The sequence below is a fragment of the Erinaceus europaeus genome, chromosome 15 (genome assembly GCF_950295315.1).
Source record: "Erinaceus europaeus chromosome 15, mEriEur2.1, whole genome shotgun sequence".
NCBI classification, from domain to species: Eukaryota; Metazoa; Chordata; class Mammalia; order Eulipotyphla; family Erinaceidae; genus Erinaceus; species Erinaceus europaeus.
Window position 1 is genome coordinate 64,768,430 of NC_080176.1, and position 23,434 is coordinate 64,791,863.

The 23,434-nt window shown below is 45.7% G+C and overlaps 1 protein-coding gene across 1 annotated transcript in view; it reads right to left on the bottom strand.

The window, feature by feature from the left end:
* The window catches only part of MYO5B (myosin VB), a 195,103-nt gene that overhangs the window by 78,220 nt on the left and 93,449 nt on the right, over positions 1-23,434 (bottom strand). The window contains exons 13-17 of the mRNA XM_060172332.1: positions 21,379-21,501; positions 21,148-21,231; positions 11,660-11,815; positions 10,692-10,789; positions 5,805-5,891 (exon numbers count right to left, since the gene is read on the bottom strand). Coding sequence (XP_060028315.1) covers positions 5,805-5,891; positions 10,692-10,789; positions 11,660-11,815; positions 21,148-21,231; positions 21,379-21,501 — 548 coding nt within the window. The remainder of the gene's footprint in view (positions 1-5,804; positions 5,892-10,691; positions 10,790-11,659; positions 11,816-21,147; positions 21,232-21,378; positions 21,502-23,434) is intronic.

The window sequence follows — 23,434 nt, forward strand, 5'->3', positions numbered from 1 at the left end:
GGGAGTGGGTGGGGGTGCACTGGTTGAACGCACATATTACAATGTGCAAGGACCCGGGCTCAAATCCCTAGTCCCCACTGCAGGGGGAAAGCTCTGAGTGGTAAAGCAATGCAGCAGGTGTCTCTCTGTCTTTCCCTCTCTATCACCCCCCTTCCCTCTAGATTTCTGGTTGTCTCTATCAAATAAAATAAATATTATTTAAAAAGGCTGAGAGAGCAAACATAAGGAGGATAAGGAAGGCAGGGTTCTGGCCCAACCTGATCACTTAAATCACAGCATGAAATAATAGAAATTTAACCTGCCTACACTCATTTCTTGCCTATACTTCCTATAATACCTACACTTAGGAAAGCAAAAAAATTCTCCTAAGTTCCAGTTAGAAAAATTCTCAATGTTCTTGCAGCCATTTGGGGGGGGGGGGGGAGGGACAGCCCTTGGCTTCCATAGAAGGCTAATTGGCCACTTGGATGCAGCCTGGTGGAAAGAGACACAGGGAAACCATCAACACATGGCTCTGAAGCCTGGAAGGGAAGGGGCTCTTTCCACTTCCAGGGGAGGGACTGTCTGGAAGGGGAGTGAAGCACAAGTGATTCGCCACACACAGGCTGGGAGCTGAACTAGCAGGAGAGCCTCTTCCCTGATGGCTGGGCATCAAGAATGAGGCTCACAGGCCTCCCAGCCCTGGCCACGTCCTTCTCAAAATCTGAATCCTTCTCAGCCTTCCAGCTCCAGCTCACACCTACCTTCCTCCATGAAGTCATGGCTCCTCCCAAGTTCACACCGGTTTTGGTTTAGGCTGAAGTCCATTTCTGCTGAGCTCCTGGGGAGCAGACAGCCCCCTTACATTTTTATTCTTTTTTAAGTATTTGCTTATTTTTACCTGAGCACTGAGCAGCTCTGGCTTATGGTGGTATGGAGGATTGAACCTGGGACTTTGGAGCCTCTTTGAACAACTAATGTTTATTTTTATGAAAGACATGATGAGGTGGGTAGAGAGAGAGAATAGCATTGCTCACCTCAGACTGCAGTCGCGACTGAGACTGTAGCTAAGACCTCTTGGACCTCAGGCAGCAAAACCTGTGCTCAAGCCCCAACTTTACCTTTAATTCCATCAGAGCCATGAGCATCTGACCAGAAGCTGAATACGAGACTGGACACAGAAGAGGAGAGACAGGTAGGACAGGACACCATAAAGCCATCCCAGTCCACGGAAAGCTCATGGGAGGTTGCAGGAACTAAAATCTCTCCCCTTCCGCTTCCTCTAACAGGTCCTCTTGTACTATGATAGCAAAACCAGAAGTGTGGGTGGCACCTGCTGTCATTCTGATGTCACTGATGTCACAGTGAGGACAGAGCTGGGCAGGGACCGCCTGTCTGAAACACGGTCTACAGTGAGCCAAGCTGGCCCCACAGATGTCTGTTGTCAATGTCCTTTAAGAGGAGGCTCACATCCTTCATAAGCTGTCACCTGCCCTGATCTTATGTAACTCACTCCATCAGTTCTTGGTGAACAAATCTTGTTTTCATACCATCAATGAAAGGGGAGCAAATCCAGAAAACACCAGAGGAAGCCAGGCATCATTTCTCTTATCTGAGAGAGAAGACAGAAAAAGGAAAGATATGGGGAAGTAGTAATAGCTGTGACTTAGAAAGGAAGTAAAGGCAGGACTGTTGAAAAAATTGGGGGAAAACATGTATATGTGTATGTGTATGTGTATGTGTATGTGTATGTGTTTGTGTATAAGATCAGACCATATCAGTGACCTTGTGAAAAATGGAAGGTATAGGGACATAGAACTCTAGTAGTGGGATCCATATGGAATTATATTCCTTATTATTTTATAATTTTGTAAATCAATACTAGATCACTAATAAATAGATCTGCCTTAAACAAAACAAGACAAAAACAAGTTCCTTGTTAAACAGGAGGCTCCTTGTATACTGAGAAAGGCACTAAAGATCTCCCGGCCTTGAAATATCTCACTGTTTCCCTTGCTCCTGCTCCCCTGGTAGATACAGCTGTGAGGGTCTTCCTTCCACTTGAGAAGCCTCCACTAACATCAATTATGTGTCATTTACCAAAGTCAGCAGCTGAGACTACAGGTGGGACTAGATGAACCCCCAGAACCTACTTATTTTGTCCAAATAGATATGGATCCTTTCCCCTCCAGGGAGTTTTAGCAGAATTCAGATCATTTTTATTTTATTATGATTTAATTTTAGTATTTGGTTATTTATTATTTTTCACCAGAGCACTATTCAGCTCTGGGTTGTGGTGGTGCTGAGGACAGGACCTGCGACCTTCGGGGCCTCAGGTATGAAAGTCTTTTTGCATAACCATTATGCTGTCTCCCAGCTACTCTGTAATTTTTAATTATTATTAACTCCCAGGCCACTTTTTCAGAGAGACAGAGAGATGGAACAACACCAGAGCTATACTTATATCGTGATACTCCTCTGTGATGCCAGGACTCAGACTGGGTTGCATGCATGGCAATGCTGGTGCCTTGCCCAGTGAACCCCAGGAAATGTTGAAAAACTACTTCAATTGCACAGAGCATCTGGGGAACCTCAGAATGTGCTTCTGAGGTCATCAGACACATTGGGGCTACACATACATACATACATACACACACATGGAATTTTGAGAATGGACATGTTCTACCCAGGTAATTACACCCACAGGAATGCAGTTTTGTGCTCACACCTGGATGAGAAACCTTTTGTTAAATGTTTGAGTGCCCTGTACTGAGAACTGAGAACACTAAATGCATTATCTCTTTCACCAAAACAGTATGATGTGAGAGCCATCATTTCTCTTAGTGAGAAGGGAACCCAGGCTGGCTCTGAGAGACTGTTTTACGTGCCTTGGATCACACAGCCAAGGAACGTAAGCTGACATTTGAATGAGGCCAGACTCAAAATCCCTGGGTTTCACCACCAGAATCCTTTATATCTCTGTCACCTGGCATTGATTTTGCAATCTGGAGAGAGCAGAAAGCAAATTTACACCAGGCCTCAGGTCTAGTTTAGTCCCAGGGCTGTAGGAGCACTGTCAGAGGAGTCCCACCACAATCCTTTATAGTCTGATAAAGGTCTGTCTAGATGACAACACTTGACTGATGTGGGCAGGAAGACGCCTGCTCACTGCCAGTATCTAGCAGTGTAGGAGAAGGGCAAAAAAAAAAAAAGTAACATTATTAATACCACTGAAAGGTGGAAATAACTCAGATGGCTATTTACAGCTGAGTGGGCACAATAAAATGTGCTTCTTTATAATAAAAAAGTATTCAGCACTTTACAGGAATAAAGGTGCTTTACTTATTTTTTTTTGTATTTTGTCTTTTGTTTTGTTTTTGTAGCCAGGGTTTTGCCTCTCTGGGATAATTTTTTCAGATAGAAAGAGACAAAGACAGACAGATGGGCTGGGCAGTGGTGCATCTGGTTGAAAGCACATGTCACCTCACACAGGGACCTGGGCTCAAGCCCCTGGTCCCCACCTGCAGTGGGAAAGCTTCACGAGTGGTAAAGTATTGCTGCTGGTCTCTCTTTCTCTCTCTTTTTTTCTCCCTATCTACCTGCCTCCCCTGCCCCTTTGATTTCTGCCTATATCCAGTAAATAAAATATTTTTAAAGAGAGAGACAGAAACAGAGGGAGAAACATTATAGGACCCAAACTCCCACTACAGCAGTAGGGGGTGAGGGGTGCCACTTGGATCTCCTGCATGGCAAAGCAGGCACCCTACCAGGTAAGTTAACTTGCTGGTCTAAGAATAAATTTCTGATACACACAACAACATTAGAGGAACCTTGAAGACATGTCACACAGTCCTCAGTTTCATTTATATGCCATTCAACCCAACCACCACCCAACTATAATCTTGAGCAGCTCACATCCTGTCTGGGTCTCAGCTGTGAAAGTGTATTTTACAGCAGAATGCACCCACACCTAGATAGGATGCCCTTATACCACCAGAATGGCCAGAAGATGGTCTTCTCCTAGCCAGGTTATTTCCTAAAGACAAGATGGCGGCCATAAACCATTCTACTGACCTCTTAACCTATGACATGGGTTGGGGTGGGGTTTTGAGAGTACACTAGGTGAAAAATGGCTAACTAGAGAAATCTTTTCAAGAGTTTAGAAGATGCCAGAGCAAGAGCAGTACTAGAGCTGGCTGCTTGAGGAACACTCTAGCTCCCCTGTCCATGTCTAGAACTCAGGTTGGATGCATTCTCTCAGATCTGAAACTTGTGAGAAGCTTGGGTGGCTGAGTTATTTGTGGGTACCTAACCTCTGCCAAGGAAATGCTCCTCAACCACAGGTGAGGTTGGCAGGAGGCCTGTCCTGCATCCGTTTCCTTCCACCTCTGACATACACACATGCTTCTTAGGAGAGTCCTTGTGGAAAACACTACAGGTGCCAGGCTGCTACAAAGTCCTGCCAGCTCCAGTTCACGAAGGCTACGTGGGGTCTGCATGGCGCTGGTACCCAGTAGACGCTGACAAGAACTAGCTGGCTTCCATCTAAACCCCACCTGCACATCAAGAAGGGTTCAGAGTGAACTCTGTATTGGCAAAGTTTCAGCAGATGCTGAGGTGGGCTCAGTGGCTTATCTGTGATGCAAATTAAAACATGACAGCTGTTTTGAAACTCAAATTCTACCTTTGACCACAGATTTGATTCTTTATTAAAAAGTTAAGAAGTCACTGACAGGAAAACATTTAACCAAAACATGGTCTTTAAGCAGAATGAAACCTTAGCCTTAAAGAGGGAGGGGAATCCAACCTGTGCTAGAACTTGGAAGAAACTCGAGAACATTAAATAAAATTGTCACAGAGACAGAAATACTGTACAACTCTACCTATACTAAGTACTTAGAATTGTCAAAATCAGAGACAATTACCCCAAAAGTGGTGGTTGCCAGGGGCTGTAGGAAGAGGGGGAGAGTTACTGCTGAAGCTGGGAAAATGATTCGACTAGAAGAGCTTTGGCCTAGCAGGCCTGAGGTTCCCAGTTCAGTAACCAGTACTGCAGAGTGGTGCTCTGATTTCTCTCATGTGTGATAAGTAAAATAATAATTGCCAATGGGTGTAGTGTTTCAGTTTTGCAAGATAAAAAGAGTAATTGATAATGGTACACATGATATGAATGTACTTACATACTTAAATTTGTATAGGTATGTAATGTATTTACATACTTAAATTTTATTGTTATTTGTTTTTAAAACAAATTACATTTTGAAATTTTAAAAACAAATCTAAATTTTAAAACAAATTAAAATTTGAAATTTAATTTATATATTTTTACCATAGCACTGGTCAGCCCTGACTGATGGTGACGCTGGTGGACTTGAACCTGAAATCTGATGGCTCAGCATAAACCATTATGCTACCTTCCCAGCCCCTGTATGCTTGAAATGAACCAAAATGGCAAATGCTGTATTGTGTTCCACCATAATGAAAGCCAGTAAGATAAAAAGACAAAAACAAAACAATAAAGACAAAGGTGGATGCTATATCAGGAGAGACCTCCTCCCAATTCCAGCTAGCTCACTCTGAGACCAGTGACAACTTGAAATATGAAAAGCTGACCAACGGGGTATCACTGTGGATTCTCTTCCCATGCAGACCAACTGAAGCCCTCATTGTCACTGGCATGCAGTTGGGTCTTTGGTCTTGGGTATTTTTTTTTTTTTTTTTTTGGAGGACCAGTTCCTGACTGACAGCACATAATCAGGCGTCAGGCTCTTGGGGGAGCCCAGCTTCTGGATGTCCCAGGAGGGCATGGCAGGGGTTCAGCTTACCTGGATGGGTAGCCAGCAGCACTGATCCGAATGGTCTCCAGCACCCCACAGGCTCGGAGCTGCTGCACTGCTCTTTTGGGGTCAAAGCTGCAAAGAAACAAGACAGGCAGTGAGAGACCATGCCAGCAGAGACAGGCCAGGAGAACAAGGACAATGACATCTCTCCGCACTGCGCCGCAGGTAAGCAGGCACACGTGAGCTCAAGGGCGGGGGTGGAGGCGCAGCTGTGCCGCATCCCTGCTCTGTGCATGAGGCCTGGGCAGTCCTCTCACCTGGTAGCCCTCCTCCCTACTCGCTGAACACCTGGATTCTGCCCCCTCTCAGAATCCCTTCCTTCCTCCTTTCCTTCCCATTTTTCTTTGTTTTTTTAATATTTATTTTTTTCCCTCTTGTCATCCTTATTGTTTTATTGTTGTAGTTATTATTGATGTCATTGTTGTTGGATAGGAGGGGACAGAGAGAAATGGAGAGAGGAGGGGAAGACAGAGAGGGGGGAGAGAAAGATAAGACACCTGCAGACCTGCTTCACCGGCTGTGAAGCGACTCCCCTGCAGGTGGGGAGCCAGGGGCTTGAACCAGGATCCTTTTTTTTAATTTCTTTATTGGGGAATTAATGTTTTACATTCAACAGTAAATATGATAGTTTTTACATGTATAACATTCCCCAGTTTCCCATATAACAATACAACCCCCACTATGCTGGTCCTTGCGCTTTGCACCACGTGCACTTAACCCACTGTGCTACCTGACCTTCTCATTTTTCAACCCACATGAGCATTCGTCTTGATTCCATGCCTTAAACATACTTACACATGGTCTGGGGTTAGGGGTTGGAAAGATTAAATCCAGTCCAGACAAATTTCAGTTTGGACGGATTTGTGGTCACCTGTCAGCTGTGTGTGCCAATTACATGTTCTCCTTGGGTCTTCTCATGTATAAGATGGGGATGAGCACAGCTACCCATTATAGTGTCACAAGATTAAGTGAACTGGCTCACAAAAGTAGTGGAATTTCATGTGATCAGGGAAGGTAAGCAGGGTTGGGCCTGGTTAGTACTTTGATGGGAGACAAAGGAAGTTAAAAAAGCATCCAGTATACCCATGGCTAACTGCTATCATGGCAGCTGACAGGGAAGAGGCATGCAGATGAAGAACTTGAACTCTTCTTAGAGATGAGCCATGTCCTCAGTGAGCTCAGGCCCTACAATGCTCAGACATTAGCAACCCAACATACACACACACCCTGGGGCTGAGAGCACCGACTGGGGGCTGAGAGAGCTGACTGGGGGGAGGGGGGTGGAGGAGGGGCACAGCCCTCGCCTTCTAGATTAATACCAGTGACATAGCACATCCATCTGTTGACTTCTCATAAATAAGCTCATCAGTTAACTTCTTTATTTCTTTTACCAGCATCACCCTTATAACTGCATTTATTTATTTATTTATTTATTTATTTATTTATTTTAGGTGTGGTGCCAGGGATTAACAACAGGACCTCACTTACCCAATGGGCTACACCCCCCACCCCAAGATAATCATTTTCCAGCCACAATGGACAGATGGATAACTGAGTTGAAGACTGCAGGACTAGTTGGTAATCAACAGTAAGTCTTGGACTAGAATCCAGGTTTTCTGACTTGGTCCAGTACTTTCCCTACTTTCTTTATTGGGAGAGACTTTGCCTTAAGGCAAAGAAGAGTCTTTAGAAAAATGGGCTTCTAGAACTTGAAAGTTCTTAGCACCTTCACTCCTAGGGGGCAGGAAGCGGGTGGGGACTGCAGGAGAACCCAGCCCCTGGCAGGCAGATGCCAGATTCTGATGACAAATGCCTAAGGTTGTAGCAGCCAGGGACAGTGCTGGCCCTCAACCATAGCTTCCTCTCCCAGCCCAGCACGCTGCTCCTGCCCTTCACACCTAAGACTTTCTTTTTCTAAAACTTTCATTTATTTATTATCTTTATTTATTGGATAGAGAGAGCCAGAGAGGAAGAGGGAAATAGAGAGGGAGAGATAGAGACACCTGCTGCACTGCTTCACCATTTGAAAAGCTTGCCCTCTGCAGGTGGGGACCAGGAGCTCAAACCTGGGTCCTTGCACATTGTAATATGTGCACTCAACCCAATGTGACACCATCTGGCTCCCACACCTACATCTTTCACACATGCTCCCCCCAGCCCTCCTCCCCGACATCCCTCTCCTTCTGGAAGCAGCTGGGAAACAGATGCCATGCAGAGGGAATTCCCAAGCATGTCTTGGAAATTTAGTAGAAGGGAGGAAAGTGAACAATCCGCTCGCTTCAAGGGGGGCAGAGCCGGTGCTGTCTCTCTGACCTTTCTCAGCACCAGCCCACCTGAGCAGAAGTCAGGTTTTATTAAAAGATAGTAACTGCAAAGGTCGGATCAGATATACACTGAGTCAGAGCTGTCAATACAAATTATTTCACAGAGAGAAATTATGTCAGGAGAAAAAAGGAAATCAGAAAGATATGAAGAAAGCATTTCTTCCCCAAAATTAAAAGAAGGAGGAGGAGGAGGAGATTGAGGAGGAGGAAGAGAAGAAGAAGAAGAAGGAGAAGGAGAAGGAGAAGCAGCAGCAGCAGCAGCAGCAGCAGCAACTCCTCTGGGCAAAGGCAGCAAGTGTGGGTGGTCCAGGGGAATCGATGACGAGGCTGCAAAAGGGAGCAGAAGATGGCTTTGAACTCAGGGGCATGTTCCAGGCATGAGGTGGAGAGATGCTGAAAGCAAACAGTTGGGGACAGGGCTGGGCTGTGGTGCACCCAGCTAAGCACACATATTACCAAGCACAAGGATCCAGGTTCGAGCCCCAATCCCCCACTGCAGAAGGTCCACTTCATAAGCAGTGAAGCAGGTCTGCAGGTATCTATATTTCTCTCCCTCAATCTCCCCATCCTCTCAATTTCTCTCTGTCCTATCTAATAAAAATTAAAAAGGGAAAAAACTGGCCACTAGAGCAGTGGCTTCATAGTGCTGGCACTGAGCTCCAGTGATAAGTCTGGAGTCAAAAAAAAAAAAAAGGGCTGGGGAGGCAGCATGGTGGTAGCACACAGGACTTAGATGAGAGGCTCCAGGTTAGATCCTTGAAACCACCAATAGGCAGAGATGAGTAGTGTTCTGGTCAAAACATGAGCAAGGTGGGGCCGGGTGGTGGTACACCCAGTTGAGCACACATACTATGATGCTCAAGGTTCAAGCCCCTGGTTCCCACCTGCAGGGGGGAATCTTCATAAGTGTTGCAGTTCTCTCTCTTTCTCCCTCTCTATCTCCCTCTTTCCTCTGTTTCTCTATCCCTATCCAATATAAATAATTTTTTTAAAAAAAACATCGACAAAGTGATAGTACGGAGACCAGTGTGAGACATTCTCAGGTAGACTTCAAGGGGCTTTGACAACCGCCAGACACAGGGCAGGAGGGAAGGAGGAAAATCAAGAATTATGCTAATATAGTAGCCACTTGCAACCTAAGGTTATGTGAATGCGATTCAAAGTAAATGAAAAAGTCAGGGCTGGGGAGACAGCATAACGATCACAGCTGAGGTGCTGAGGCCCAGGGTTGTTTCTTGCGCCACCATATGTTATAGCTGGGCAGTGCTCTGTCTCTCTCTCACTGAAAGAAAACAGGGGCCACATGGTGGCCACCTGCTTGAGCACTTATGTTCAAGCTCCACCTGCCAGGGAAAAGCTTAACAATTAGTGGAGCAGTGCTGTAGGTGTCTCTCTGAAGCCCCCCCTCAAATTCTCTGTCTCCCTGCAATAAAAAGAAAAAGAAATGTAAAATATATGTGCTCAGCAAAATGAAGTGAAGAAGTCAGTTTCTCAGTCACCTGTGAATAGTAGTGATCCCAGGTCAGCCAATAAGGTTTCTAGTTTAGAAAATGAAGTGTGGGGGGCACACCTGGTTTAGGGCCCCAGCTCCCCACCTTCAGGGGTGTTGCTTCACAAGTTGTGAAACAGGTCTGTATGTGTCTATCGTTCTTTCTCCCTCTCCTCTCAAGTTCTCTCTGTCCTAATAAAATGGGGAAAAATGGTCACTAGGAGCAGTGGATTTATAGTGCTGGCAACAAAAAGAAAACCAAGTGTGGTGGGTGGATAAGATGCTGGGAAATGGTTATGCCACTTACTGTGAAAGGAATGATTTTGGGGGGTGGGTAATGAGGGGCTTGGGGTTCAAGCCCCTATACTAAATGTAAGACAATCAATGAAGTTGCAATGGGTGTGCAAGCATAGCGGTCTGGAAATTGGTAGAAGCCAGATTTGGACAAAGATGCTGAAGACATATATTCTATGGATTGAGGTGGGGTCAACTAGGAGGCAGGGATAGAAATGAAAGATCATCCAGGTAGGCACAGAGGTAGACTCTGGACAGAGGGGGCTGGAGAGAGAGGAAGGAGGGTGGCATGGACACCCAGGACACAAGAAACAGGGCTACCTGTGGGTCCCTTCAGGCCTCACGTCATCTGAGATCAAGTTTTCTCTATGCAAGAGGCCTTTCCTGACCGTCCACAGAGTCTCCTGTCTCTGAACTGGACAGTCACTGTGAGACACACCCACGTCTACACTTGGTGGTAGCCATTAGTTCTCTGCTTGGCTCAGGCATACGCAGTCCTCGTGGCCGTGTAGTACGAGAGCTGGGACAGAGGAACCAGATCTTCTCATCCTCTCTGTGTCCCCCAACGGCAGATGGAAGAGACCTCACTGGTGTCTGCAGACCCTTGCTTGGTAAATGAATCATGTTCAAGGATTCATTCTATGTGTTCATCCTGCTGAAGACAAGAGCTCCCGAGAAACTGTGCCTGACTCTGCCCCACCCCTCCTGCAGCTGGAAGACTAAGGAGGCACAGGATGCTGGACTCCAGTGCACACAGACACTTACTGAAAGGGCAGCTTCTCATCGTTCGGCTTGATGCAGCGGACATAGTGTGGTGTTGTGGCGTTGAGGGTCTCCATGAGCAGGTGCAGGGAGCTGCGGAACTAGGAGGCAAGATCCAGGGCCCGGTCAGTCACCTTTAGCAAACGGTGGGTGTACAATAGATCAAGAACCCTCTGGGCCCTGGATTGTTGGTACTATTACTGTTTTGATTATCGCTGTTAATAGAGACGGTGGGAAGGAATTCAGAGAAGGGATCCTACCCTGGTTTTGGCATCTCTAATCTGCTGTATGACCCAAATTGAGTCCCTTTAGTATTATAGTCTTAAGGGGTTTCTCTAATCGATGTTGGCTAACCCAAGGTTGCAGACAGCATGACATGAACACAGGACAAGAGCTCTGAGATGTGGGCTGACCACTGAGAATGGAGCTCTGTCACTCTTAAATTGGAGGTCCCAGAAGCTTGGCATCTGGTATTGGACATCTTGAAGATAACTACATTCACGTGCTATGCCCAGATAAGGCGAATCTAGCACAGCAGAAAGGCTGGTAACTGCTGGGGTCTGGGCAGAAGGCTCTTCTTCTGGGACACAACAGCTGTGTGTGTTCTACTGGGTATAACACTACCTGGCCCGCTGTTGTTTTTCAGTGCTCTGGTCTTAGGCTTATGAACCCTGGTCCCTTCCTGAGACTTCTAGTACCTTCCCCTTCTCATAGGAGTCTGTGGCCCTGCACCATGGTCCTACCATGGGCATGACATGATTTCAATGGTGTCTCTGGGACAGTCATCCTTTTTCTTTTTGTCTGTTCTCTCCAGAGAAGGCTCTAGAGTTCCCTTCTTCAGAAAGCTCAGAATGCCTGGGCTGGGAGACAGGTTCCCCAAAGCTGACCTACTTGGGTGTCCTGTATCCGTGACTCTACAGTGTCATCTACAGTGATGTCACCTCTCCTAAAGGGCTGAAGCTAGGGCTGACCTGGTGGCCCACGGTTTTCTTGTGCTCCTTGTTGGAGGCTTTCAGCGGGGGTCTGGCGGAACGAACATGGATCTTGGCAGAGGAGCCTTTCCCAGACGCGGTGGTGCCAGTGGCAGAGTCTTTGTCATCATGAAACAAGTCGGCCACAAGCGGAAACTAGAAACACAGAGAAAGAATATTGAGAACATGTTTGTTTGTTTTGTGTTGCTGAAATTCTTGACGTAGCTCTCTTACACAGTCCCAAGAATATAGATATAGAAATAATTGTTAACACATGTCTGTGATCTTGGGAGGACTAGTTCAGTTTCCAATGGAGGGAATGGGGACACAGAACTTTGGTGGTGGGAACGGTGTGGAATTATACCTCTGTTATCTTATGATTTTGTAAATCAATATCAAATCACTAATAAAAATATTGACAAGTAAAAAAGAATCATATTAGAATTTTAAAAAGAAATTATATTTGAAGTTAAAAGGGAAAAAAAGAGCTCTGTCAGATAAGATTACTCAGTCTTCAACTACAGATATTAGAAAAATTTCACTTCCTGGGCTGGCAAAATAGCTCACTGGGAGAGTGCATTGCCTTGCCATGTGCAATACCCAGGGTTTGAGCCCAGCCTCCACCACACTGAAGGAAGATTCAGTGCTGTGGTCTCTTCCACTCTGTCTCTACATACCTACACCCTTCATTTCACTGTGGAATGACAAGAGTTGCTTTAGTAGAACTATGTTTAAAAGTTTTTGAGTTTCTTCTTCCTAGAGCTTGTCAATTCATTTAACTTTCCTGGGCTTTAACTTCATCAGTAAAGGGACAGAAACAGGCTGGCAGGGTAACACGGGAGTCTCCTGCTCCACTACACTGTTACTCCAGATGAGCCTATATGTCTTATCTGGGGTGCCAGGTCGAAGAGGAAAGCTGACAGGTTTCTTGTGAAAATACGTTAAAGAACATTATGGGGGAGCAGGAAGTGGCACAACTGGTTGACTGCATACATTACCATTCACAAGGACCCAGTTACAGGCCCCTGGTCCCCACCTGCATGGGGGGAGGCTCATGAGCCATGAAAAAGTGTTTCTCTCTCTCCTTCTCCTACCCTCTCAATTTCTCTCTGATCAAAATAAAAAATTTTAAAAAGACTTAGTTTTTTTTTTTTTTTTTTTAAAAAGGAGTATTATGACTTTTTATAAAGGACTTCAGACATAGCTCTGCTTAGTGATACAAACTGGTTTAAAAGTCTGGCAGGCAATGCCCATGTCCAGCAGAGAAGCAGTTATAGAAGCCAGAACTCCCACTTTCTGCACCCCCAAAAGAATTTTGATCCATACTTCCAGAGGAAAACAATGCTAGAGGAAGATGACCAGAAAGTTCTGAACCCCAATTACACTGGGGCCTGGAACATTTATCACCAGGAATCTTTACTTTTATACCATCACTGAAAGGGAAGCAAATCTGGAAAATACCAGATGAAGCCAGGCACTGTTCCTCTTCTCTGATAGAGAAGAGGAAAAAAGGAAAGACACCCCAAAGTAGTTATAGGTGTACTGGTGACTTAGAAAGAAAATTGAGCTGGAGTTCAGAGCCCACTTATCTTTATCCTGTCACTTCTCCCCTGCTAGGAGTATGGGTCAAGGTTGGTTTTGGGGAGCAGCAAGTAGGAGTTCTGGCTTCTGTAGCTGCTTCTCCACTGAGCCTGGGTGTTGACAGGTTGGTCCATACTCCCAGCCTATTTCTATCTTTCCCTAGTGGACCACAGCTCTGGAGATGTGAGGGTCCAGGACACAACAACTCCATCAGCACCCAGAGAGAGAGAGAGAGAGAGAGAGAGAAAGAGAGAGAGAGAAAGGAAAAGGAGAGGGACATATGGAGGTAGTTAGGTTGCCATGAGTGGCTTGGGATGGAAGAGAGGATTGGATCAGGAAGAAAAATGGGCAATTATGTATGAATGTGGACAGATAGTTGTAGAGAAGATGGTTGGCCCATGTCTACAACCTTAGGGGAACTGTGGTGGATTGCAGTGGGGAGACTGAAGATTTATAGCTCTGGTGGTGGGAATGGTGTGGACTCAAATCCCTGTTGACATGTAATTCTGTAATATAAAAATAAAAAGAGAGAAAATGAAGGCAGGACCATTGAAAAAATGAAAAAAGATAGATAGATAGATAGATAGATAGACAGACAGACAGACAGATAAGCAGAGAGAGAATCAGCCCTATGGGTGACTTTGGGAGAACTACTGCAGTTTCCAATGGAGAGGATGGGGTCACAGAATTCTGGTGATGGAAACCATAAGAAATTATACCCCTATTTCTTATAGTTTTTAAAATCAATATTAAGTCACTAATAAAAGTAAATAATCAATAAAACCTAGCAGGGGCTAGGAAATAGCTCACTTGGACAGTGTGCTGTTCTGTAGTGTGTGCTACCCAGGTTCAAGTCCAGCTTCAGTACTATGGATTCTTTCACTCTTTCTCTGCTTCAGTGTAAAAAAAAATTTTTTTAAAGCAACAAAAACAAGTGACTTTTTAAAAATTAGGCATTAACTTCATACCATAGGTCTTCTTATCATTCTGGGTCTCTGTCTTTTAGAAGTTAGAAGCCATAAACCTTGCAGATCTTAAAAAAAAAAAAAATCAACAAAATGACAGATGTTCAGAGTAAACAATGAGCTTTGAAAATGCTCAACTGGCAGATGCTCCCAGAAGCCCCGTCTATCTCGGTGCCATGGAGCTCACTTGCTGTCACTCTGGCTAGTGACTGCAGAGTGGGAAAAGCCCATCTGCAGGCTTCCCTTCTCTCTTCTGGGATGTGTGGAGTGGGCTGAGGAAGGAGCACACTTTGCCTTCCAGCCAGGGCTTGGTCTCCTAGGGTCTCCTAGGGCAGCTCCAGGCAGTCAGTGTTGCTGGCCAGGAATCACAGCACCTGCTGGGATGAGGGTGGAGGGATGGCAGTACTGCTTCTTCTAGATATTAGCTAGTAAAGATAGCACAAGGATTACAGAGGGGAGGTAGGCAGGGGAGAATAGGGAATCAGTTACTTTTTTATTATTAGATAAGATAGGGATAAATTGAGAAATGATGGGGGGAGGAGAGGAGGGAGGGAGGGGGGGAGAGAGAGAGAGAGAGAGAGAGAGAGAGAGAGAGAGGGACCTGTAGTCCTACTTCACTGCCTGAGAAGCCTCCCCCCTGCAGGTAGGGAGTAAGTGCTTGAACCTGGGTCCTTGCACATAGTAATATGTATGCTCAACCAGATGGACACTATAGGAGTCATTTATGTATTTATTACCAAAGCACTGCACAGGTACAGGGGATTAAACCTGGGACCTCTCATGCCTCAGGCATGACAGTCATTTGCTTAACTGCTAGGTACTCTCTCCCATCTAGCCAGTTACCTTCTGAGAGTGGATCACACTTATCTGATACTGCAACTGAGTAACACCTATAAACTTCTGATGTGTGCTCTCTTCGAACCATCTGCTCCATTTCTAAACATTTACCTGACACTAATTGTACAAGCGCACAGACATATAAAAGATGCTCATTGCAGCTGGCAAATGCTGCCAGCTGTTTGGAAATAATTAATCTATATGTGTATACAGGTACGTGGAAAGGTGCAAGGTGTAACTGTGAGTGAAAACTTAAATTAGAGAGAACTAGGTGTGATGTGATTCCCTTTTAACCTTCATCTGCACCAGCATGCTCAGAAATGTAGAAGGAAATCTTGAAGCAGGGTAGGGAGGAAGACGAGAGTGGCTTTTATGTATTTCTATACATCTCAATTTTCTTTTTTTTTTTAACATTTATTTAATATTTATTTATTCCCTTTTGTTGCCCTAGTTGTTTTATTGTTGTAGTTATTATTGTTGTCGTTGTTGGATAGGACAGAGAGAAATGGAGAGAGGAGGGGAAGACAGAGAGGGGGAGAGAAAGATAGACACCTACAGACCTGCTTCACTGCCTGTGAAGCGATGCCCCTGTAGGTGGGGAGCCAGGGGCTTGAACCGGGATCCTTAGCCGGTCCTTGCGCTTTGTACCACGTGCACTTAACCCGCTGCGCTACTGCCTGACTCCCACATCTCAATTTTCATGAGCTGATGTTCCATTTCTCCTACATGTCCCACTCTCAGTCTAAAGCAATACCTTGTGCACAGAGAAGAGTGAACACAGCAGGCCTCAGACCACAGGCCTGAAGAAGGTCTGCTTGCATGGCTGGCCCTGGCCTGGGGCTTGCCTGGGGACATGGGTTTGGGGAGGCTACTTAACCAACTAGCTAAGTACAGAACTAGCCAGGTAACCTGCTTACACCTTCACTGAAGGTGTTACCTATGTAAAAGTTGACACCTCAAGGGTCAGGCGGTAGCACAACTGGTTAAGAGCACATGGCACAAAACACAAGGACCGGCGTAAGGATCCCAGCTTGACCCCCCAGCTCCCCGCCTGCAGGGGGTTCTCTTTATAGGCAGTGAAGCAGGTCTGCAGGTGTCTGTCTTTCTCTCTCCCCATCTTCCCCTCCTCTTTCCATTTCTCTCTGTCCTACCCAACAACATTGACGGCAATAACAATAATACTAACAACAACAATAAACAACAAGGGCAACAACAAGGAAAAAATAGCCTCCAGGAGCAGTGGATTCGTAGTGCAGGCACCAAGACCCAGAGATAACCCTGGAGGCAAAAAAAAAAAATTGACACCTCCACTGTATGATTAAAATAAGTATTATGAAATCTGTGTAGTGAAATATGAAGACTTGTTTTCATTATTACAGTTCTATTTACTTTTTATTTTAAAATTATTTCTATTCATTTTAACAAGAGAAATAGAGAACAATACAGAGAAAGAGGGAAGTGAAACATACAGTTCACTAATTTTCAAAACACTTTGCTCACAAGCATAGTAATCAAGAAATCTCTGAAACCTCAAAACGAAGTTCACAGATGGGTGACAGGTAAAAAGGACACTGCATGAATCTATGCTCAGAAACACGTCAGCAAATGCTAATTCTATAATGAGGTAACAGATGCAACAACTGCACTCACAGTTGCACCTCCAGAGTGTCTGGAATTTTGGTGCATGCCAGGCAGAGGCTGCCTCCATGCTGCCTCCTGATAAAACCCCGAAACACCAGGCCCAGGCAAGCCGTGAGATATGTCACAGGTGCCTTCGTGACTGGCTGCCTCAGGAAGGAAGAGCGCTTGTAGGATTCTGCTGAGAGGGGGCTCTTGGGAGCTCAGGCTTGGTATCCCCTTGAACTTGCTCCCACTTCTCTTTCCCCTCTTGAGGATTCCGCTTTTTACCCAGATTTGAGGGCACAAATCAAATAACAGCCAATGGGCACAACTCTATGCTGAGTTTCTTGAGGCTTCTTAGCTAATGGTTGAACTTGGGGGTGGCTCTGGGGACTCTCTACATGCCTCTTGGGTTCTTTATCATCACAGCATTACTGACTTTTGTAATCACACGATGTCTTCTTCACTGGACTACAAGTTTCATATGGTTAACTGTATGTGCAGCCCAGGAGGTGGTATAATAAATAAAGTGCTGGGCTCGCGAGCAAGAGGTCCTGAGTTCGATCTCTGGCATCAAATATATCAGAGTGATGCTCTGGTTTGTTCTCTCTCCCTCTCCCATTAATAAATAAATTTGAAAGATTTTTTTAAAAGGGGTAAACTGTATGCATTTGTTTGCACAACACACCAAACTTAGTAAAATTGTTGTTTTTTTGGAGTAGGGCACCAAAGTAAAAACCCTGGGTTGAGAGTGAGGGTGGATGTTCGGCTTCATGGGGTGGGGGGGTGTGTGGGTGTGGGTGGGGTGGGGTGGCACACAGTCTTTTGGTGGTGGGAATGGTGTTTATGTACACTCCTATTAATTTTTAGTCATATAAATCACTATTTAATTAATATGAGAGGGTAAAATTGATTGAATGTCTCAAACTTTTTAATGCACAGACCATAGGCTGAGTTGACTCTCTTAAAAGCTTAGATCAGGGAGAACAGAAGCAACCGGTGGCACAGCTATATAAAAATAATGTCAACGGACAAATTATGGTGATATTGTGTATGATACAGCAAATCCTAACAAAGAGATTTTTCAAAGTTAACCCAATTGCCAGATAATGTGCTTAGCAATAACTATCTACGGCCTTCTTAAACCCTAAGACAGCAGGAGCCTCCTGCTTCCTCTGTAGAGCCTATATTTCCCCAGTTGCAGAACCTCTAGAGTGGGGCTCACTTTCCTGCACGCTTCTCTCAATTCATACCAAATGATATTGCATCTGCTGACCCCAACCTAATCAATGCAATGAGTACCACACCTCGGTATGCTTCACTTCAGACTGTGTCCAGAGACGTCAGGCATGGAAAGTCAACCCTTCAGTCTCATTACTCGGGTGAGACCTTTCCTTTCACAGGATTCTCTAATTCCATTCCAGGAGATTCACTTCCTAACAAAATCCCAAAACCTAGATATAGACCAGGTCCCATAGGATAGAGCGTATATTCACATGTATCCATAAATTAGGGCAAAATATATACCTGAAAACAAAAGTACACAATAGTCTACAGTGAGTCAGTATAAAGTTCATAATGAAATAGTGTCTACTTAGACTTAGATACCCTCCTCACCTATTTCCTATTACAGTCCTCTCACTCACTCCAAAGCTATCCTTATCAAAGCAAGGACTGCAAAAGCTGAATAAGAGCAAGAGTCTGGCATACTTTAATGATGACTCTTTAGTCACTATTTGGCCACCCCATCAGCTGGGGCCCTATTCAGGGAGTCCTGAGACTCCCAAACAGACTTGATGGGTCTGACTTCAAATAAATCCCTCTCTCCATTGTTACCAGTCATCTCTATCAGGAACAACAAAACAGACCTCTTTGTGGGCCCCCCTATGACCTTGCCCTCAATGTGGATCAACAATGGTAGAGAATGTTCCATCCTCTGAAAGGAGGCTGGACAACATACTCTATGCTCCACCTGAGGAAGCTGGGTCCTGATACTGGGGCACCTTGGAACATTCCTACTCATGACCACAGAATGTGAGCTCAGATCTACAGGGATGCAGAGGTCACATAGGCTCCTAAGCTGAATATGGGCCCCAGATCACATCAAATTGATGGGGTTTACAGTCAACAATATTTATACACCTTTCCCATATTTGGGAACTACTCTCTTCCCTGATTCAGCTTTCTGGTCCTTTTTCCAACCATGACATCATCACCCCAGACAATAACTAGGATCCACCTGCATATCAGATTTCAGGCTCAAGAGGAAAAAAAAAAACTAGTATAGCCATAGGCCCTGTGGAATTTAACTAAAATATGCCTACTAGCTATCTACAAAATGGAGAGTCCCTCAGCTCTTCATCTACACTACTCCAGCCTTTAGGTTCATGATTAGTCAACAACTTGTTTGACTTTATATGTTAACTCTCTTTTCAGCCACCAGGTTCCAGATGCTAGCAGGATGCCAACCAGACTTCCCTGGACAGACAACCCCACCAATGTGTCCTGGAGCTCCAATTCCCCAAAACCCCACCTCACTAGGGAAAGAGAGAGACAGGCTGGTAGTATAGATCGACCTGTCAATGTCCATGTTCAGCGGGGAAGCAATTACAGAAGCCAGACCTTCCACCTTCTGCATCCTACAATGACCTTGGGTCCATACTCCCAGAGGGTTAAAGAATGGGAAAGCTATCAAGGGAGGGGATGAGATATGGAGTTCTGTTGGTGGGAATTATGTGGAGTTGTACCCCTCTTTTCCTATGGTTTTGTCAGTATTTCCTTTTTATAAATAAAATAATTATTGTTTTTTAAAGAAGAGTGAAATTATTCCATTACTAATAGAAGAGCATCTGCCAGAGGGAAGTGTAAAAAAACTGTTTTAGATTCTGGGATCCCTAAGAGACACTTAGACTAAGACAAAATTAATACAACAGCAGAACCAAACTATTTAGATGGAAAATACCTGATTCCTACCATCCTCTACCTCCCTCCCCCATTCCTGTTTGTACTTCTACTTTAGAGGAAAAACTTACAGCAAGACAAAGTTTCCTAGCCTTATCACGTCACTTTGGAGGAGGCTTAAGGATCTTAAACCCTGTACTTGGGCAGGGAAAAATAGTTCTTCAGTTTCTAAGAACTGAGGAGTTGAAGAAACTTTTTGATGCTGGCTGAGTTTCAAGTGATTCTGGATAGAATGAGAAACCACCAACTTCTATTGCCCCTCCAAGTGGCCCTTTCCCTGTCCCCTTCTGTCCCCTTTACAGAGAATAGAAAAGGTCATCAACTACCTGGGACTGGACGGCAGAGACATGGCAAGCTAAAGGGCTCATCTTGTGGTAAGCTCTGAAATGAGAGTCCCACTGACCCACAGCAAATCCGCCCCAGTGATCACTAATTTCCTGATGTTCCAGATGCCTACAGATGGTGCCCAGCACTGACTGGAGTTCTCCCTAAGCCCCTGGACTCAGCCCAAGTGATCTGATGAGAGGTGACTCACCTCCACATCCTCGGGTCCATTTCCTGAGGCATTTCCAGCCATCCTATCATCTCCCCTAATGCATGAATCTGGAGCTTATCCCAAGAAGGGCAATCAGACTCCAGCAGGGAGTTTGCTATCATGTGATCTGTGAGAAAAGCCTCTAAGACCCTGGAGTGTTCTCTGGGCTCCTCTGAAGGAAGAGCTGGTCATGGCACCTGTAGCAAACAGTGGCCTCCTGGAGCCATGGTGACCATGTTTCTCCCTGGCTGTGGGGACCTTTCCTTCTAGCTACAGTGCATGTGTGTGTGTGCATGTGTGTGAGTGTGTATGTCTATCAGCTCACCAGACTGCTAACAGCCAGAGGGAGCGGCTCCCGTCACCTCTGCATGGCACTGCGTGTGTTCAGAGCAGGGCCTCCCAGGGCAGGTGCTTCATAAACACGAGTTTATGGGAATCTGTGGCATATATCCTTTACCTGCAGAATACAATGCAGACCCCCCCCCCCACACACACACACACACCTTGCTATGCTTTTAACAAGAAGCCAGCAGAAGTTCTGCTGACAGACAGGAGAAAAGGATGTTCCCAACTGGGAGACTTCAATACTCTTAGAGCCCACCTTCTGTTCTGTTTATGCTAAGCTCACATATGGGAAGGCCCAGAGATTACTCAACAGAAATCAAACGCACTGATTACTAGGGCCTGGAGGGGCTTAAGAATACTCACTTCTGCTGGGAGGAGATGAGGATGGAGGATGATGTTTGCATCCCTGCTCTCCCTGTGGCTTCCTCCCTTCCCACTCACTCCCCTGTCCCATCCTGATGTCCTGTTGTTAGCAGGTCTCATTCCCTCAGTTGCCTTTCCTACCCCCATTTTTTTCCTGTGCATCAGGCCATCTTCATGCAGTTCTAGACTGAAACACCTCCACAAGTCTGTTCACTCTCCCTGCCCAGCCCCAGCCTCCCCTGCTGTGGGCCCCGCTGTTTCCTGACCCCTGAGCTCATTACCTTGCTGGCCTTCAGGATGTTGATCTGTTCTTCATACACCGTATCTCTGTTCTTCTCCAGAAACCCGTCAGAAAGGTACTCCACCTGAGGCCAGGGATGAAATAGAAGGAGCAGTCAGTGCGACAGCAGAGAACGAGGTTAGTGCCAACTTATACATGCGTGCTACACCTGCAGAGGTACCCGTTTAAAGGCTGAGGGAGCACCGAGGCCCATGAGGAGGAGGCAACCCACCTTGTCTGCGAAGTGGATGACGATGAAGGCTGTGTTGGACATCCGGGGTTTCTGGAAGTGCTGGCTGCCAGCGTGCCGGTCATACAGTTTCTGAGCCCAGTTCTGGTCGGTTCCTTTGGGCACCTGCAGAACCACAAAATAGGGTGTTTGGTGAAGAGAAAACAGGGAGCAAAGTGTCAAGGAAGAGGGTTGAACCCAAGTGGGTAGCAACATCCCACCTTACACACACACACACACACCTTAAGGTCCTGCCACGTCACATTCTCAGCATGTCATATGGGCTGGGTACTCTGATGCGCACAAGAGTGTGCCAAGTCCCCAAGAACCTGCTGGCAGGATTAGAGGGGGAGCCTGGAGGTCAAGTCACAAAAGAGGCCGAATGAGTGTGAAGACACTTACTCCCTCTGGTAGAGTCAGCGGCTTTAGAATCATGAACACAGCATATCCATTCACCGCCCACACCAAGTTCCAGCTCACCCAAGTCGATTCCCCGGGAAGAAGAGGCCAACCCTGCTTTCTTTAAACTCATCTAAAGCAGGCTACCCAGGGTCAGCTCAAGTCTGTCCTTTTCTCTGAAGCCTTTTCTCTCACATTACAGTGCTCAAGGATCTGGGTTCAAGCCCCTAGTCCCCACCTGCAGGGGTAAAGCTTCATTTGCAGTGAAGTAGTGCTATACATTACTCTTTCTCCCCTGTATTTCCTCTCACTCTTATTTTCCCTCTGTCCTATCAAATAAATAAAGTAAAATGATCTTTAACAAAAGCTCACTGGATAGTGTGCTGCCTAGTCATGTACGTGACCCAGGTTCGAGCCTGGCCCCCATGACATTGAAGGAAACCCTGGTAATTAGTCTCTTTCTCTGTCTCTATAAAAAGGGGGGGGGGCAGTAGCACACACTGATTGAGCTCAGTGGAATCAGTCTCCACCCTGTCCCTCTACCACACAATTCAAATCTCGATTAGAGGCTCTACTCCTTCAGAACTCTTAAAGACAGATGTCAGTATCTTAGAGATGGTTCCAAAGGTAGAGAAGCAGCTTTCTCTGTTAGATACAGAGTGAGTGGCTGCAAGCATGACTCACATTGTCCAGGGTGGTGGCCAGTGCTCCTATGGAAAGGTGCTGCCCCTGGCCCCTGGCCATTCTGGAAAGTCACCGTGTGTGACCACCCCCAGGGAAGGGTCGGCTAGCAGACTCCCCCACTCTTGCTGCTAGAACCTCCTTTTGGCCTAGGTTCTGGACTGAAGGTCACCCTGGCACTGGCCAGTTCCAAAGGGCTTTGTTTAGCAAATTCATCAAATCTGGGCCACAAAGAAAAACGCTTACACTCAAGCACACACTCTGCAGAAACTCTGTGAGCAAACAGATTTTTCTCAATATTCAGTTTGGTGAAAATGAGTATTAAAGGTCTAGTGCTAAGTACCACAGAAGATTCAAGGAAAGTCTCCCCCCACCACCACCCATCCTGGCAGCTATTAATTGTGTGGGGTAGACAAAGTAAAATATATTTCATTCAGCATTTTTAAACGCACACCATTTCATATTTGTCTGTGAGCCTCCTATAGTTAGCAGCAAAAAGCCATGGGGCTGGACCAGGACTGGCAGAGTTGGGGCAGGCAGAAAAGAAAAGGCAGGGTTAGGAAAAGCCCCAGCTAAAGCAGCCCCAGGATTTGCCAGAATCAAACCGTCTGGTTTTGTCAGTGCAACTGGGTCTCCTATTAGAAGGTCCCTAGTTCCTACCTGCTTCCCACCTATCTGAGGCTGGGGTGATTCAAGGGGCAACAGTTAAGGTCTGTGCACAGGGATTTCTTAATGGGTCAGTTTTGCCTTTTACTTCTACCCCCAACTAGAAATAAGGAAGCTACCACAATTAAGATTCTTAAATAATACTGTTAACGGTGATTACTCGCAACATGTATTGTTAGGCAGCTTACCACCTCTTTTCAGCGCACCAATTTATTTGATTCCTTACAATGAACCTAGCAATGGGGTACTGTGTTTAAGCCTATTTGATAGAAGTGGCTAAAACAGACAGGTTAGATAACTTGCCCAAAGTCAC